The sequence below is a fragment of the Clarias gariepinus genome, chromosome 2, assembly GCF_024256425.1.
Source record: "Clarias gariepinus isolate MV-2021 ecotype Netherlands chromosome 2, CGAR_prim_01v2, whole genome shotgun sequence".
In the NCBI taxonomy this organism is placed as follows: Eukaryota; Metazoa; Chordata; class Actinopteri; order Siluriformes; family Clariidae; genus Clarias; species Clarias gariepinus.
The window spans coordinates 30556752-30573848 of NC_071101.1; the positions used below are offsets into that span (position 1 = coordinate 30556752).

Consider the following 17097-nt stretch of genomic DNA (forward strand, 5'->3'; position numbering starts at 1 on the left):
CTCAGAAATCATCTCATTGGTTAAAACTTCCGCCGCTGGGTTGGAATGTAATAATTTGATCCAATGTAAAAATGATTTCCCAAATCCGAATTTTACAAGAACGTCAAAGAGATAAGCCCATTCGATCCTATCAAAAGCCTTCTCCGCGTCGAGCGATAGAAGAGCAGTATCCTTTGCCTCTTTTTGGCTATGCAAAATATTTAAAACACGTCTTACGTTGTGAAATCCCTGTCTATTCTTAATGAACCCGTTCTGATCATCATCCACAATGCCCGGGAGTACATTCTCTAGCCTTTTTGCCAAGATTTTACATATTATTTTGGTATCTGTGTTTATCAGACTAATAGGTTGCATATTTCCACACTTTGTATTCGGTTTTCCTGGTTTTGGTAAAAGAATGATCAAAGCCTCTCTCATAGACTTAGGAAGACAAACATTATTATAACATTCTATATACATATCATAGAGTGGCTTAACCATTTTATCACTGAAATATTTATATAGGTCGATGAGCAGGCCATCAGGCCCTGCTGTTTTACCACCTTTTAATGTCTTTATAGCCTCCAAAATTTCAACTGTCGTAATCTCACCATCTAATTTAATTTTAAGTTCCTCAGATATTTTAGGAATGTTGAGATTATCAAGAAACGCGGAGTGAGCATCAGTTGTGGCCTTACATTCAGAGCAATATAGTTTTTCGTAGAAGTTTCTAAATGCTTTATTAATTTCCAACGGGTCTACTGTCATATTTTCATTTTCATCTTCAATACTGGTAATTGCTCTCTCTAATTCCTGTTGTTTTATACGCCAAGCAAGAAGTCTACCTGGTTTTTCTCCCTGATCATAAAATTGCTGCTTTAATCTTAATAAATTAGCTGCTGCTTTTTCATGTGTTTTTTCATTATATTGGGTTCTTAACAATAGCAATTCTTTTAAAACATCATCAGTATTTTGGCCTGCTTGTAAACTTTTTTCCTCGAGTAAGCGAATTTTTGTTTCAAGTGTTTTATATTTCTCCTGTTTCTCTTTTGTCTTCCTACTCGTATAGCTTATAATTTGTCCTCGTATAAAAGCCTTAAAGGCTTCCCATCTGATTATAGCTGATGTTTGGGTAGTGTTATGTTCAAAATAGTAATCAATTTGATCCCCTAAGAATTCAAGAAATCTTTTATCTTGCATCCAGTGTATTTGAAATCTCCATTTAGTACGATTATAAGAAAACTTTGGTTCAACGTATGTCAAAGATACAAGAGCATGGTCTGAAATAAGAATACTACTATATTGACAGTTTCTGATACATGAAATTAGTTCAGCTGAAATCAAAAAGTAATCTATTCTTGAATATCCTTTAGAAGTACTCGACCAACATGAATATTCCCTTTTTATTGGGTTTTGAGCCCTCCAAATATCCACCAAGTTAAGTTCCTTTATAAAATAATGTAAAGCTTTTCTAGACCGTACATGGGTATGATCCTTACCAGATGACCGGTCCTTATTAGGTTGCAAAACACAATTGAAATCACCTGCCATAATGTGTTTTCCAGGCATTGTGGAGATTCTCAAAAATAAATCATTATAAAAATCTGCGTTATCATCATTAGGTCCATATACATTAATCAGATTAATCCGAGTTGATAGAATGTTTCCCTGTACAATCAAAAATCTACCTTTGGGGTCTTTAGTTATTTTATCAATGCGCAAAGGGATAGACTTATGTATCATAGTTATAACTCCTCTAGAATTCGAACAGTAAGCTGAAGACAATACCTGACCCGGCCATCTACGCTTAATTTTGATTATCTCATGATCTAACATGTGTGTTTCCTGCAGGAACACAATTTTGGCTCTTATCTGTTTTATTCTACCCATTACTTGTTTAATTTTAGTTAGTTTACGTAGGCCTCTACAATTCCAAGATACACATTCAACCAAAACGTCGGTCATTTTTATAATGTCATATTTAACATAAATAAAGGTAAATAAAGGTAAATTACCTTAGTGCAAGAATAACAATAAGAACCTATAAAGGGTACCATTTGAAATAAAACCCAAAACGAAAAGGAAGAGAGCAACCCACCCAAAACCCAGGCCTGATTCCCTAGAACATACAGGCCTTTCCAAACCCCTAAATAACTTCCCTCCATTATCAGGAATAGGTCCACACTATACTGAGGAACTATTCTCCTGTAAACCCAACCTCAGCTCAATTACTTGTTTATGTAAAGAAAACAAAAATCCAGATAAGATATTTTATTTATCAACTAAAAATAAAAAATATGTTATCCTACATGCACGTACTTTTCAGCCCTCACATATGAAGCACCTAATTGCACTTTAAGAAGAAAACAAAGAAGAAAACTAAATAAAATATATCTTTAAACAGTACTTATTTAACACTTTATATTATTGTTCTAAGAGACTCAAGTCTGTAAGTAGTATGATGTCACATTTCCACCAAATTTAGGCCCTACATACCTCTTAGTTTCCAGCAGCCTCATCTGACAAGACTTTAATTTCAATAAAATTTCTCATCAAGTCACCCTTAATTTAGTCATCCTCAGTTACTGGCTCTAGTTTCTGGATGTAGTTATTCACGTCCGTTGGTGTATTGAAGACGACAGTACGGTCATCGTTGGTCAACAGGAGCCGTGCAGGGTATATTACCCGATGCTTATCCAGACCGAGTTCCCGTAACCGCTTCCTCACTCCGTCATAACTCCTTTGTCGCTTATACACCTCCGTTGGCAGGTCAGGAAGAAATCTTATTTTGTTGTTTTGGTACATCACCTCTTTCTGTATCCGCGCAGCTTTCAAGATATTTTCTCTGTCCTTGTAGTTTAAGCATTTAATGATGATAGTTCTCGGGTACGTAGTGGAACTTTGGCTCGCTGTTATCCGGTGCGCTCTCTCCAAAACCGGTGGCGTTATCTTCAGAGTATCCGCTATCCATTTTTCCATAAAGGAGCAGGTATCATTGCCTTCTACTTTCTCGGGTATGCCCAGTATACGCAGGTTATTGCGTCTACTCCTCCCTTCTAAGTCTTCGACTTTGTTATTGAGGCTTTCTGTATTGTTTTTGAGTTTTTCGATAGTTAGTTTCAGGTTTTGAATCTCGTCTTCTGCCGTAGATATTCGCCTTTCGGCCTCCATGATACGCCCACTACAGTCTTTCACGTCCTTTTGGACAGTCTTTATTTCCGTCAGTACACCGTCAATTTTTGTGTTAAAGTCTTGTTTGAATGAGGTTATGGCAATCATGAGGTCCTTTGTTGATGGATTTTCCATGTTTATGACTTGTTCAGCGTCCGTGGACACGCCAGCGTGTGCCTGCTCCGCTGAACATGGCTCCCCTTCAGCTAGCTCCTGACCTACATCCTCCAGGCTCTCCATCGTTTTCTTCTCCTTAGCCACTTTTTTTGGCATGTTTGAAGTAGTTTACTTTCGTGCTTACAATTTTGTCTCTTTATATGACCTCTCTCTGGAATATTATGCAGGATTTATTGAAAAGCAATTAAGCACGAGGAAAACGCGTCTGCTTACCTTGCCGCCATAACCGGAAGTCATCTAGGTCCAGCTTATCCCCGTAAGTGGCTGCTTCTTTAAAGATCTGCCAGTCAGTGCACTGAAAGCAGTCCTGGAGAACAATGTCTGCATCACTGGGCCATACAGTGATCGTTTTCTTTGGGTGTATTGTCCTCCTCAGCAGGGTGCGATAGGCTGGCGCCAGCAGTACGGCTATGTGATCGGAAGCGCCAAGATGGGGGCGGGGGAGAGCTCTGTATGCACCGCTGATGTTTGTATACACACAGTCCAGAATATTTTCTCCCCGTGTTGGATTTTCCACATGCTGGTGGAATTTGGGAAGAGTGGCCGTCAGTTTCACGTGATTGAAGTCCCCCGCAACCACGTAAAATGCCTCCGGGTGTTTAGTCTGCAGCGAGCTGATGGTATCATGAAGCTCCTGCAACGCTACGCTAGCATTAGCACCCGGCGGGATGTAAACAATAGTGACGTACACAACATTAAACTCCCGCGGCAGATAGAATGGCCGACACTTTGTTGTCATGAACTCTATTGACTCGGAGCAGTGACGTTTAACTAAATTACTGCTTGTACACCAACCTTCATTCACATACATACAGAGTCCACCTCCTTTTTACAATACTAAAAAAGTACACTTTGCGGTTAATACAAATATACCTTATTATATAATAAAGTACACATAGTCTTCTATAATACTGTATTGCAAATGTGTTACCAGCCCACCAAAGGTGTTTAGGATCATTTACAAATACTCAAGGCATTTTCTACATTATAACATGTTTTTGAAACACATTACATCAGTAACTATGATGGAGATTTTATTCATGAGTTCAACAGATTTCGGAAGCGCCCAAGGTAAATGTACTGTACTATTGTACAAGGTAAATGTACTGTACTATTGTACTGTAACTATACAATAGTTACAGTACAATAGTTTATTTGTGTTCAAAAAAATGTCAGGTTGTCTTACAAACACACAAACTACAATTTAAACAGTTGTTTGAACAAAGACAAATATTAGTATTAGAATAACCAGGTACAGTATTAGTTCAAACCTAGTGTGTTGATTATGTTACACAGAGACTGAAAACAGGCCGAGAGCTACAGAGCATTATACCAGATGCAAAGTACATAAGATTTAGCAATAACACATTGGACAATATATTTTATAGTTTAAACCAGTGGTTCTCAACTGGTTTGGCCATGGGACCCACATTTTTACATGGTCATTAAGCCACAACCCAAATTTTTAGGAACTATAATATAATTTTAGGTATTATAATTAATTTGTATTTATTTGTTTACATACACAAGTAGTGACAGATAAATCATAAGAAAATTACCAAGACTTGTCTTGACTTAGCTATCATTCAACAAAATCTATCAAATTATAGAAATATTACAAAGTAAAAACGACAAATACTGTAAACAGTGGTTAGGGTAAGAAAAGGTTCAGTTACCATGAACTAAACTGAACTGTTAATAAAACATTAACACTGATCCTGTTGAACAGAACAAACCAGCAAATTACAGTAAAATGATTAAAATAATCAAAACAATTTTTATGTTTATGTCACATCTAATATGATAGCAATTATAAACATCTGTTTCACTTAACAGTAATTTGGGAAGCTAATGAGATAACAGAAGGTGCTTTACTCCTGATAAGAGTTTAAAAGTCTGGGGTGATGGTAGACAGTGCTACCCAAAGATCGTGCTCTATGTCCAACCTGTTCCTCTGCTTTGACTTAAGCTGCACCAAGGAAGAGAAGCCACTTTCACACAAATACGTAGTGCTGAATGGTAGGATGGATTTGATCGCACAAGTCGCAAGGGACGGATACTCAAAAAGCACTTCGCGGCACCAAAACTGGGAGAGGCTTACTTCACTGAATTTTTTTCAGCATCTTATCACATGACAGCTCCACCAGCTGATTCTCTTCATTGCTTTGCAACATGACGCTTTCCACGTCGATTTCAAAGGGATCGCTTATCCACGGATTATCATCCTGTTTCTTGGGAAAGTAGTCATTAAACCGGACTTGCAGTTTGCGGAGATGTTCCGTGATAGTTTTCTTCAGTACAAATTTTCCCGCGATATCCAACTGTTGTGTTTTATTGCAAGTGTTGGAACACAGGTTTAGTCTGTCTTTGTAAACGTTTTTTTTTTTCTCCACAGTTCAATCTTCTTTTTGAATGCAGCAACTTTGTCACTCAATAGTGTGCCCTCTCCGTTGCATTGACACATTCAATGTGTTGAGGTGCTCGAACACATCAGCAAGATAAGCAACTCGGCGAGCCAGATTCCGTCACTGAATAGATCGGCATGAGGAGAGTTATTTGCTGAAAGGAAGGCAGCGATTTCTGTTTTAAGTTCGTAAAACCTTGACAAAACTTTCCCCCTCGAGAGCCAACGAACTTCGGAGTGATACAACAGCTGTATGTTTAGAGCCCAGGTCTTTGCACAGATTTTTAAAACACCGGGAAGTTTTAGCACTTCTTTTTATGTAGTTCACTACTTTGACGACTTCTTTTAATGTCTCATCAAGCACTGGAACCAAATTCTTTTCTGCTAATGCCTCTTAATGCAAAAAGCAGTGATTCTACGTCGCATTTGACGCCCTCTCAAGAATTCTCTTCACCACCCCTGAGTGTTTTCCTGTCATAGAGGCAGCGCCGTCAGTTGTGATTCCCATACAGTTTTCCCAGCTCAGGCCCAATGATCCCAAATACAAATCCACAATACTGAAAATATCCTCTGCCGTTGTAGTGGTGGAGAGATCTGATCTCTGCTGCAGAGAAATTGATTCTCCAAGTCCCCTTTCCATACATATCTCACATAAACAAGTAAAGTTGTGTGATTTGCAATGTCTGTGGATTCATTCATCTGCAAAGCGTAATAAGCACTTTTCTGTATATGAGCTGTAGTTTGTTGTTTTACGTCATCAGACATGTCCTCAATGCGCTGACAAATGGTATCATTTGACAGTGGTATGGTCTTCAGCTTACCTGCTGCAGACTGATCCAACACCTCTCTGACCATGTCCATGGCCGCATGTAAGAGAAACTCTTCTGCTATTGTGTGGGCTTTCTTGGCCTTTGCTACATGGTGAGCTACACAGTAAGATGCGCGTACTTGTTTTAAACATGAAGATGTTAGGCACTTTTGTGATGCCCTCAGCTCTTGGAGTCGTCTTTGAAAATAGTCCACAGGTTTGTCCTTGCAACCAGGATGGTTGGTTTCGAAATGTTGTTTTAATTTAGAAGGTTTCATGCTCTCTTGTGAGAGCACCTCACTACATATGACACACTGAGGTTTTAGGCCTTTTTTGTTTTCAATATATGAAAATCCATACTTTACATATTCGGGGTCGTACTCGACATATTTGTTGCTATAATTAAACGAAATTTCACGTGTCAAACGGTATGGTTGTTGCGTGTGCATTTCAAAATAAAAGTCTAAAGTCTACTTGCTCGGTATAAGCAAAATAAGTTAAAAATTAAACTTTTGTTGTTTTTTTGACCACACACTCTGCGACCCACTGAACCCAACAGTTGAGAAACACTGGTTTAAACTATGTACAGTGAAACCTCGCATTGTGAGTAAGGCGGTTTGCAAGTGTTCCGCATGACAGGCAAAAAGAAATTATAAATTTTGACTTGGAAAACGAACAAGTCTTGGTTTACGAGTACCGAGTATTATGTATTATGCATGCACTTCTTGTTTTGACGCCGAGCGTCAAGCGATGACAACTGAGCCAACGTTTTTTCTCTCTCTTGCGCTGCGTAATTGTGGGTAATCGTCTCCCCTGCTGGGTCTTAGTGCTCGTCCCTTACTGGTATAATCAACATCTGTGCACGCGTGTACTGTTTACTATAACACTGTGACCACGTGTGTGTGCGTAAAACATATTTTAAGTCCCATTAGAGATGTTAAAATTCCATGTTCTTTCTCTGCTCAAGACTCAGCCTGCTCTATGTGTCTGCGCGTCATTGGACACCATGCCATACAGACTCCTCCTAATTTTACCTTCACAAATAAACAGACACACTCTTTCTCTCTGCTCTACACAGAAACACTGCTCTGCCGTAATCCTTTTCAAAGATAAATTGCAGGGTAATTTGTTTTATTTTTACTTTGCAGCAGTGATTCTGTTAGTGTGTCTCACAATTGAGTGTCATTAGAGAGATTTCTTGTTTATTTTTCCGATAAACCAGTGTCCGATAAAAAGTTGTGTTTGTGTGCGCGTGTGTAAAAGGACTGGAGGAAAGGTGTAAGACGAGAAGGGGGAGAGGGGGAGCTTACTTTAGAGTCACACACACACAGCATCTGCACGCACAAAACGGAAACACTTATCTGTCGAGATTTTTGTGTTATTTGTGTAATTTGTGTTAATTATTTTTATGTATTTTTTTGGGGGTGTGTGACATGAATTATTTGATTTTTCATTATTTCTTATGGGAAAATTCTAGTTGGTTTATATAAGGTTCCACTGTACTGTGTAACGATACAAGCTAAAGCACGCAATGATGCAGCTTAAAGCCATAAATTTAAACGAGAAGCGGTGGACTGGGGAGCTGCGTGTTGCGCCAATTCTAGTCTCTGGTTGGCTGGAATAGTGGCAGCGTTTTAACGCTGCTGCAGTTCGTGCAAAAACGAGTCTTAAAGCATGTGCATGTGCAAGAGAGAAGTGCACTGAACATAAGCATTAATAAGTACATATAAATAAGTAAATTTAAATTTAGCTGAAAATATAATGGGACTACCGTATATTAAAATTTGCATTCTAATGTATACTTTCTGTACATTTCTACAGTGATTATTTCAAGTATATATTTATTTATTTATATATAATTTAATAAAAGCATGATGTTACTATATTTTTCATATATTAAATGATGGTACAACTTTTTGTTAGTATATTTGCATTGTACTTTCGAAGATTTAAAAATATTTGTAATACAGTATACTAAAGTGGTTTTTTTTTTCCAATGGGGTGCACTTGCATGCTTTACTTCTGTTTCTGACAAATAAGGTCAAATTTTGGGTTTTCTTGAATTATGCACTTTAATGTTACGTATCTACTCTAAGGCAGGAGAAAATAAATGGTCATGTGTTTAATTTGTGCACATATTTGTGAAATAATTGTGGCATGGAAATTGCAGTTAATTTGCTTTATATTGAAATGATAATATTTCCACATAATATCAGTCATTTAATTAATTACATATAATATTAACCCTAATATTGGTTAATTGTTATACAAAAAATGTGAACATTATTTTTACATCATATTGTTTATTTTAAGTCTGCTTTGTGTGTGGTGAAATGCAGCAGCATATCAGACAGTAAGTGTTTGGTATTCCCTTTTTGAAACTAGCCTTACTGGTCATAGATAAGCAAACTAAACACAAACACAAACCAAAGACTTTTAAATTGCACTTTATTTAAACAGCTACATATATTTAAATTAAAAGCAAAGCAATCTGGCCCTTTGAAAGACAACTTGAAAAACAATCATGATAGAGCACTTGAAATTTTCTAAATAGATAAGAGAAAAATGCAAACTAGAGAGATCTTTGTGGCTGATGTTTCTATGATACTGTGGTCACAGTACATCTTTAGGGGTGTTTAATGCTGCGTCTCCGTCGACTATCTCCTATGTGAGTGTATGTGTCCTGGTCCTTAAGACAATTAGCCTGGTTACAGTTGCATGCCTCCACATGGAAGTAGGTGTGAGCTATTGAATCTCCATTAATGCAGTCCAGATTCACTGTGCGGTTGCTGGTGAGGCTTGCTTGGCAACAGCTACAAGATGAAGAGCCCATCTCAGTGTACCTGGAACAGACACACAGACATATTCATAGATATAAAAGATCACAGTGGGCTGAATTATCAAGTCTGTATGGTTAGGAGGTGTGCATTTTTAAGGTTGAACCTTAGAAATGGATACCTTTTATCCTTTTTAAGGATAAAGTTGTTTACAATATATTGTGTAACTGCATGGCATGGTTCTATCTGTGACTTGGAACATAATGTTTAAATTAATGCATCAGTGTTTCCAAGGAAAGAGATTCTGATAAAGAAATGGCTTTAAAGTGAGTCAGTTAACATTAAACGCAACTTTGAAGATGATGTTGAAAATAAAATTACAAATTGTAATTATTGAATAATACATCAGATATACTCATATAGAAATGTTGCAATTTTAGTAAAGGTGCTCCAACTTGTGTATTGATGTGTATTATTAATTCTTTATAGTATAGATACATTACACGTGTGTGTGTGTGTGTGTGTGTGTGTGTGTGTATGCACTTACTTGCTGTAGGAGTTACAGTGTCCTTGACAGTATGTTTGTGCCACTGTGGTCTTTGACTTGCAGTTGTTATAAGTGATGTAATCCAAGGTGGTCTGTACTTTACATCCAGTTTCCTTCCCCTCACCTAAATACACACACGCACACACACACACAAAATACAATAATTTTTTGTTAAAAGTTTTTTTTCTGATTTCTAAAGACATATTATCAGCTATATTATGTTGTATAATGCCACTCACAGACTCTGCAGCAGCGATCTGCAGAAAGCTGCACGGTACCCTGCAGATAAAGATTACAACAAAAAATTAGTGCCCAATTAATCATTATCAGTTCTTAAACAATAATCATATTTAACTTTTTTTTTATTCTTCTTTGCACTATAAATTACAATGATTACCATTTTGATACACCAATTTTCTGTAATATATTTCTATAATAAAATTTCCTATTATTTAATTACCCAGAATAAAACCAATAAACAAAATATACATTGTGAATTTTAAAAACCTCAAAAAATTTTGTTCTTTTTAGTGTTGAATTTATGAGGACAAACTCTCCTACAGACATACATATACATACTGTATTTTTTCAAGCATAAAATTTAAGCATATGATGTATGTATGTATGTATGTATGTATGTATGTATGTATGTATGTATGTATGTATGTATGTTTGATATGTTTCCTCCAGGTAATATGGTTTCTTCCCACAGTCTAAAGACATGCAATGTAAGATGACTGGCATTTCCAGTCATCTACTAGATGGGCTCCAGACACCAGCAACCCTACACTGGATAAGTCTACACTAAATATTTTTTTACACAATCCACTGCTTAAAATTAGTAGTACTGTGTGTGTGTGTGTGTGTGTGTGTGTGTGTGTGTGTGTGTGTGTGTGTGTGTGTGCGTGTTTGTGTGTGTGTGTTATTTACAGGCTGGCAATCGTCAATGTTGAATGGTGGACACTGGACTTTGTAGTTAGTAGTAACATATTGTCCATCAATTATGGTGCAGATGAACTTATTACAGGCATCATGTGAAGGGGTCCATGTTGCTCCACTCTGCAAAATGATTTGATAAACAGTGGGTACAGAAAAGAATCATCCCTTTTTAAATAATCAAATTTTATTGCTTTGCAGTCTGACATGACGACAGAGAAAATGTTTGTGTCATCCAGCTGTGTTCACTCAGTAAAGTAAAAGATAACACCAACATGTCAGAAGAAAAATAGGAAAAATAAAAAACAGAATCACTGGTTTGGAACAGGGTCACCCCCTTCTAAAAATAACTTGTAAACTCAATCAGGTGAAGGTAATTACCCTTTAATGTCACATTGATCAGCTGTGGTCATTTTTATTAGTTCAGCATGAAAAGCTGGAGCCTTTTAGTCCTTGGGAGTGCAACTGAAGCAAACAATTATTATGGGTGGTAAGGCATTGTCAAAATATTTATTGCATAAAGTTGTGCACAGGCACACAATTATTAAGAGGTGGAAGGTAATTTTTTCACAACATACACATTCCTGACCCAGGCTGTTGAAACTGGATGAGTCAGGTCGAAACTGGTCAGAGAGGCTACCAAGAGGCCTACAGCAACTCTGAAGCAGTTGCAAGAATTTATAACAGAGTGGTCATTGTGTCAATGTCACAAATTCTCCACAAATGTGGCTTGTATGGAAGGGTAACAAGTCAAAATGCCACTCATCAAGAAAGGCCAAATGCAGTTAAGGCTGAGCTTTGCAAAAATGCAGGTGGTCAGACGAGACTAAAATTTTATTATCTGGCCACAACACCTAACAATATGTCTGGAATCCAATCCAGCTCACCATCCAAATAACACTATTCCTACAGTGAACCATGGAGATGGTAATGTCCTGTTATTGGGGTGTTTCTCTGCAGCAGGGACTGGAGCACTTGTCATGGTTAAAAGGAAAATGGATAAGACAAAATACTTTCAGATTCTTAAGGAAAATCTGCTGCCATCTGCCAGAAAGTCTGATGGCTTATGCCAGAAAGTCTGATGCCCTCTATCAGAAAGTTGTTTATGGGAAAGTTTCCCTTTCAACATGACATTGACCAGAAGCACACAGGAGAAAAAGGTGAATGTCCTTGCATGGCCTAGTCAGAGGCCAGACTTGAACCTAATTAAAAAACTGTGGAATGACTTGAAGACTGGAGTCCACAAACGGTCACTATCTCATTTAACTTAACATGATCAGTTCTGCAAAGTTAGATATGCAAAATTTGTGTGCCATTTAAAAAGATGATTAGCCTTACCTGATTGAGTTTACAAATCGTTCCTTTTCCAATTCAGTGATTCTGTTTTTATGTTTTTTTTCCTAGGTTTTTTTTTTTTGTCATATTGTTATATCTTTTACTTGGATGTCAAAAAGTACACTGAGTAAATACAGCTGGATAAAACAAAAACTGTGTCTGTCTTAATTTCAGAAAAATCTCACAGAATACCTCACAACAAGAGCAAAACTTAGAAATCCCATTTGGAATGTAATTTTATAGTACTGGTTTTACAACCCAGCAAGCAGCCATAAATTGTACAGCTGCACTTAGACTTTCCCAACATTTGGAAACAATCTAGTTCTTACACCTCAACTGTCTTTCTGAGCATTACCTCCAATGTGTGTACTGTGCCATTGTTGTTAATGACACATTTATTCTGTACACATTTTCCACAGCATTCATCAGTGTTTGATTCCACATACACATACCCCTGGGTGGGGGAGAGAGAGGGAGAGAGAGACAGAGAGAGAGAGAGACATTCATTAAACTGTGTCATGTTGCACTATAATGTGTCATGTTACACAAAATTGGGAAAAATAAATAGATAAATAAAGACAGCTAGCCAGTACTCTGTTTGTTTCTGCAATTCCCGCAGTTAAAAGGTTGAACTTATGTAAAATATAAATGTCATGTAATTTTGTTTGTGCAGAAATAAGAAATATATGAAACATTATAAACTAACAAAATCCTTATGTGTCTACCAGAAGATATTCAATATTAGATTTGCAAATTTAATGCCATTACATCAAGTCCATATAATACAATGACCTGGAATAAACTACATAAAATGCCACAATGTGTAATATATTTTAGTATGATAATATTTGCAATTTGCAACTCTTTGTGGTGATTATAATAAATTCCAGTCCTAATTCCAGTCCTAATTTGTATTATATTATACACTATTATAATTGTAATACAAAGAATGTATGACACTGTGATATCACTGTGATATTTCTTTGCACATTGCCATGATAATGTGGACCATACTGTATACAATAAAATTAAAATGTGCATTTTTTGCAAGAGTTATGTTCAAGTGAGGCACAGTACAATCCTAGCAACTGAGTGTTAAGGCACTTGCTCAAGTACCCCTCATTAAACTAGAGGATTTAAGATTCAAATTCAAATTAGATCACTATCTCTGAGCATTAATCCCTAAATTAGCATTGGCCAACATGTTCTAATGTACGGTCATTCTCATTTCATTAAAGTTATGTATATATGTATACATACAGTTAATCAATAAGGTAACAGATTTGTTTATATTGTTGTATAGACTTTTAGAAAAAACTTACTGGATCACACTTTTCATTGCAAGTCACAAATCCACACTGGATCTTATACAGTTCTGTTTTTGAATCCACATCCCAGGTGCAGTGACACTCTTGGCAATCAACAACAGGAACTAAAGTGCCAGGCTGGAATGGAGAGTTTGAAATATAATTATTCATAGAGGACATGGAAAACTACAAAACATGCAAAACTTTGCTTGTGTGTGACATTTAAAAAAATATTTTTTAGTTACCTCATACTCCAGTCCTTTATGAACACAGACCTTCTTTGGCTCTGCAAGAACAAAGCACATAATGGCAAAAAAATATTAAAAAAGAGTAATGATAGTATGAAATCCAAAGAATAATATCCATAGTTTTCTTTGGTAATAATACCGCATGTTAATTCAGGGCAGCATTTTCCTTCGGGCACTTTAAGTACAGGAGTGTAGCCGACTGGACACTTGTCATTTATACTTGGGCAGGTGCTGCTCTCACAGCCTGAAATAAGTGCAAAAAAGTCATGGAGTCATGTAAAACACAGATTCACACCAAATTATGTAACTGGTTTTAGTAAATGACAGTAGTAAACTTCAGAACATAATAGAATAAAAAAAAATCACATTTACATTATTATTTATGTACATCTACTGTACAAACACTACATAATGATTTGTATTCTCCAAACAGATTTAAGATTTCTGTATTTGCCAAAATTTCATAGTGCAAAACAAAAAAATTACAAGCAACACTGAGCAATCTTACGGCAGGTAAGGATAGTGCAACAGGCATCTGATGGATCCGTCACATTGACAACAATAAATCCTGGATCGCTGCAGGTCACTTGGTTGTTGTTTGAACACTGCTTTGGTTTACAGGTGATTGTTGCAGATGTTTTATCACAGACACAGTCCTGGCAACCATACTGGAATTGTTCTCCAAGCTGACAATTAAAATAAGAATGTTAGGGCAATGTTTCTCTCTAAATATTATACAGTCTGAATCTTTCATCTTAAATGTCCATTTCATTATGCAGTCACCCACTTCCCAGGCAGAATTAGGGCTGTATGTTATTACTAGTGGTTGTCATGACCTTCATATCCTGGTGGGTTAATGACCAAGGCTAACAAGGAGAACTGATTTCAATGATAAACACAATTATTTAAAATGCATGCTAAAGTATTATTCAGTGAGATACAGAATACTTCTCATGTTCGTAGTATATAGGTGGGTGGCTTTACTTTAAAATGCGAGAAAGACCTGTCCTTACCTCTCGTCCTTGGCCAGAGGGGTCCAAGCATCCTACAAAAAACACATTGGTGCAGCTATTATAATCCTGTATTATTATTATTATTATTATTACATTTAATAGTGAAAGTAAGAGCATTTGCGTGGGCATAAGAAGTTCACTTATTAGTGAAACTAATGAGGAAAAAGGGCTTCAGTTCTCCACGAAGCAGAAAGATTAGATTTTGCAGTAGTCGTAAAAAGGTCATATGGTCTGATTGAGTCCAGATTGACTGGTGATTAGTAATAATCAGTTGATGTTTTGGGATGGTTTGTGTTTTGTGGCTGGTGGTCCATTGGCTCTTGTAAAGGATGATTTAATCACAAATTAATAATTCTTGTTAAAAGAATTAATCAAGAAAAATATATTATGATGATTCAGCCCAAACCTTTGCAGCCTCTACCAGGAAGTTTAGACTTGGTTGTAAATAGACTTTCTAACAATATAATTAACCCTATTGAAACCTGTGCCCTGGAAAGGAAAAGACTTATTACTTACCACATTTGTCAACGCACACTCCTGACTCCTTACTAAAGAGCTGTGTGCCATCAGGACAGAAACATCCTTCAGTGGTTGTGTTCATAAAATGGTCTTCAGGGCTTATAATAAAAAAATAAGACATTTCAACATCAGAAATTACATTTTTACATTATTGCATCTTAACAGTTGTCTTAACAGTTGACATTAGGAACAAAAATGCAATATTTAACTATTGTAAACCAATTTTACATTTCAGCCACCTTTATTACTAGCCTTTAAATATTTTCTAAACAAAAACATGCATTATTATAAAGCATATAGTATAATGTGGTAAAATATGATACGGATATATAATTAGGAATGAGGGTTTAAATAGATGTACTAAATGCACACCTGTCTTTGCAGCTTGGAGGATCAACAGGTCCACAGGCTTGGTACAGTTTGTTTGCTGGACATTCAACAGCTGTGGAAGAAATATGCAACATAGAGTATATTTTACATTTACCAACATCCTAAACTACTCTGAGAAAATCAATATATTATCTTTACAGACATAATAGTATGAGGTGCCGTATAGGGCTTAAATTTAACTTCACTCATGCACACACATATAAAACACTTGCATACACACATATTAAACACTCACACATACATATATACTAATAACTGCTCAAACAACTACATATAAAATGCGCGCACACACACATACATACTTTTCACACACGCACACACATACTGTACATACTTTCCGCGCACACACATACATACTTTTCACACACACACATACAAACTTCTCAGTGTAACCGGAATTTCAATGTAACCGGAAGTAAAAGAAAACTTGAAGCACGGAATCTGTGGCAAATATGGCGGAAAGTATGTATGTGTGTGTGTGGAAAGTATGTGTGTGTGCGCGCGCATTTCATACGTAGTTGTTTGATCAGTTAGTAGTATATATGTATGTGTAGGTGTTTCATATACAGTATGTGTATGCAAGTGTTTCATATGTGTGTGCATGAGTGAAGTTTAATTTAAGCCCTATACGGCGCCTCATATAATAGTAACTTATGCTTGATATTTTTTTTACATTTTTTGTTTGTTTTTTTCTATATGTTTTCATGTGAGTGGGCTTACGACAACGATCAGTGTGTTCCCTCCAGTTTATACAAAGACCAAGCTGAGAGCAAGCTACTGCATAGGTCTGAAGACTGGTGCAGACCACAGCCGGGTTGCTCATATGACAACTGTCAAACTGGCAGCCAGTGATGTAGTTGTCAGGGGGGAGATGAGGATGGCACTCCTTAAACAAACTGGAAAAAAGTGAACAAGGTGTCTATTTGTATCTTATGTAAAAGACTAGCGTAATGCAATATTTTAAAGTTATAATGTGTATAAAGTCGATAATCAGCCCACGGGTATCAGACTTTTGTGATATGCAGGTATTTATGCAAACAGAATACTGTATATCAGAAATTATTCACATCATCACATTTTTACTTTTAACTTAATAATTAAATTATACATACAATCGTAATGCAAATAAAAATGTCTGTTAAAGTATAAAAGTGAAACCTAGCAATGCGGATATTTGAGGTAATACGCACTCGCTCTTCAGGAGCTCGCACACTGGGTTGATTGGACAAGGAGGTTTAGTGGGTTCAGGTGTTGGGGGCGGTTTGCATTCAGGGTTGTACAAGTCTTTAGCTTGCCAGTGATTTGCCATTTCTGCACAGTCATCTACAATTTTACCCCCTGGCAGCATGCAGTCATCAGCCTGGTTGTTGTTGCAGGTACCTGAAAAAAATGTAATTACAAACACAGTTGAACGTTGCCATTATGCAGTAATCTAACAATCTGATATGAAGTTTAATAAGGTAAAATAAAATAATCATGAATACCT

At 36.6% G+C, this 17097-nt stretch overlaps 1 protein-coding gene across 1 annotated transcript in view; it reads right to left on the reverse strand.

Annotated features, from left to right (window-relative positions):
- Positions 1-8970: 8970 nt before the first annotated feature.
- LOC128517098 (mucin-2-like) overlaps positions 8971-17097 on the reverse strand; it is a 29822-nt gene continuing 21695 nt past the window's right edge. Inside the window, exons 30-43 of the mRNA XM_053490885.1 lie at positions 16802-16991; positions 16332-16507; positions 15594-15663; positions 15219-15319; positions 14703-14734; positions 14198-14375; positions 13829-13933; positions 13687-13727; positions 13457-13579; positions 12490-12588; positions 10794-10922; positions 10103-10142; positions 9864-9987; positions 8971-9382 (exon numbers count right to left, since the gene is read on the reverse strand). Of these exons, the coding sequence (XP_053346860.1) occupies positions 9166-9382; positions 9864-9987; positions 10103-10142; positions 10794-10922; positions 12490-12588; positions 13457-13579; positions 13687-13727; positions 13829-13933; positions 14198-14375; positions 14703-14734; positions 15219-15319; positions 15594-15663; positions 16332-16507; positions 16802-16991 (1625 nt within the window). The 3' untranslated portion in view covers positions 8971-9165. The remainder of the gene's footprint in view (positions 9383-9863; positions 9988-10102; positions 10143-10793; positions 10923-12489; positions 12589-13456; positions 13580-13686; positions 13728-13828; positions 13934-14197; positions 14376-14702; positions 14735-15218; positions 15320-15593; positions 15664-16331; positions 16508-16801; positions 16992-17097) is intronic.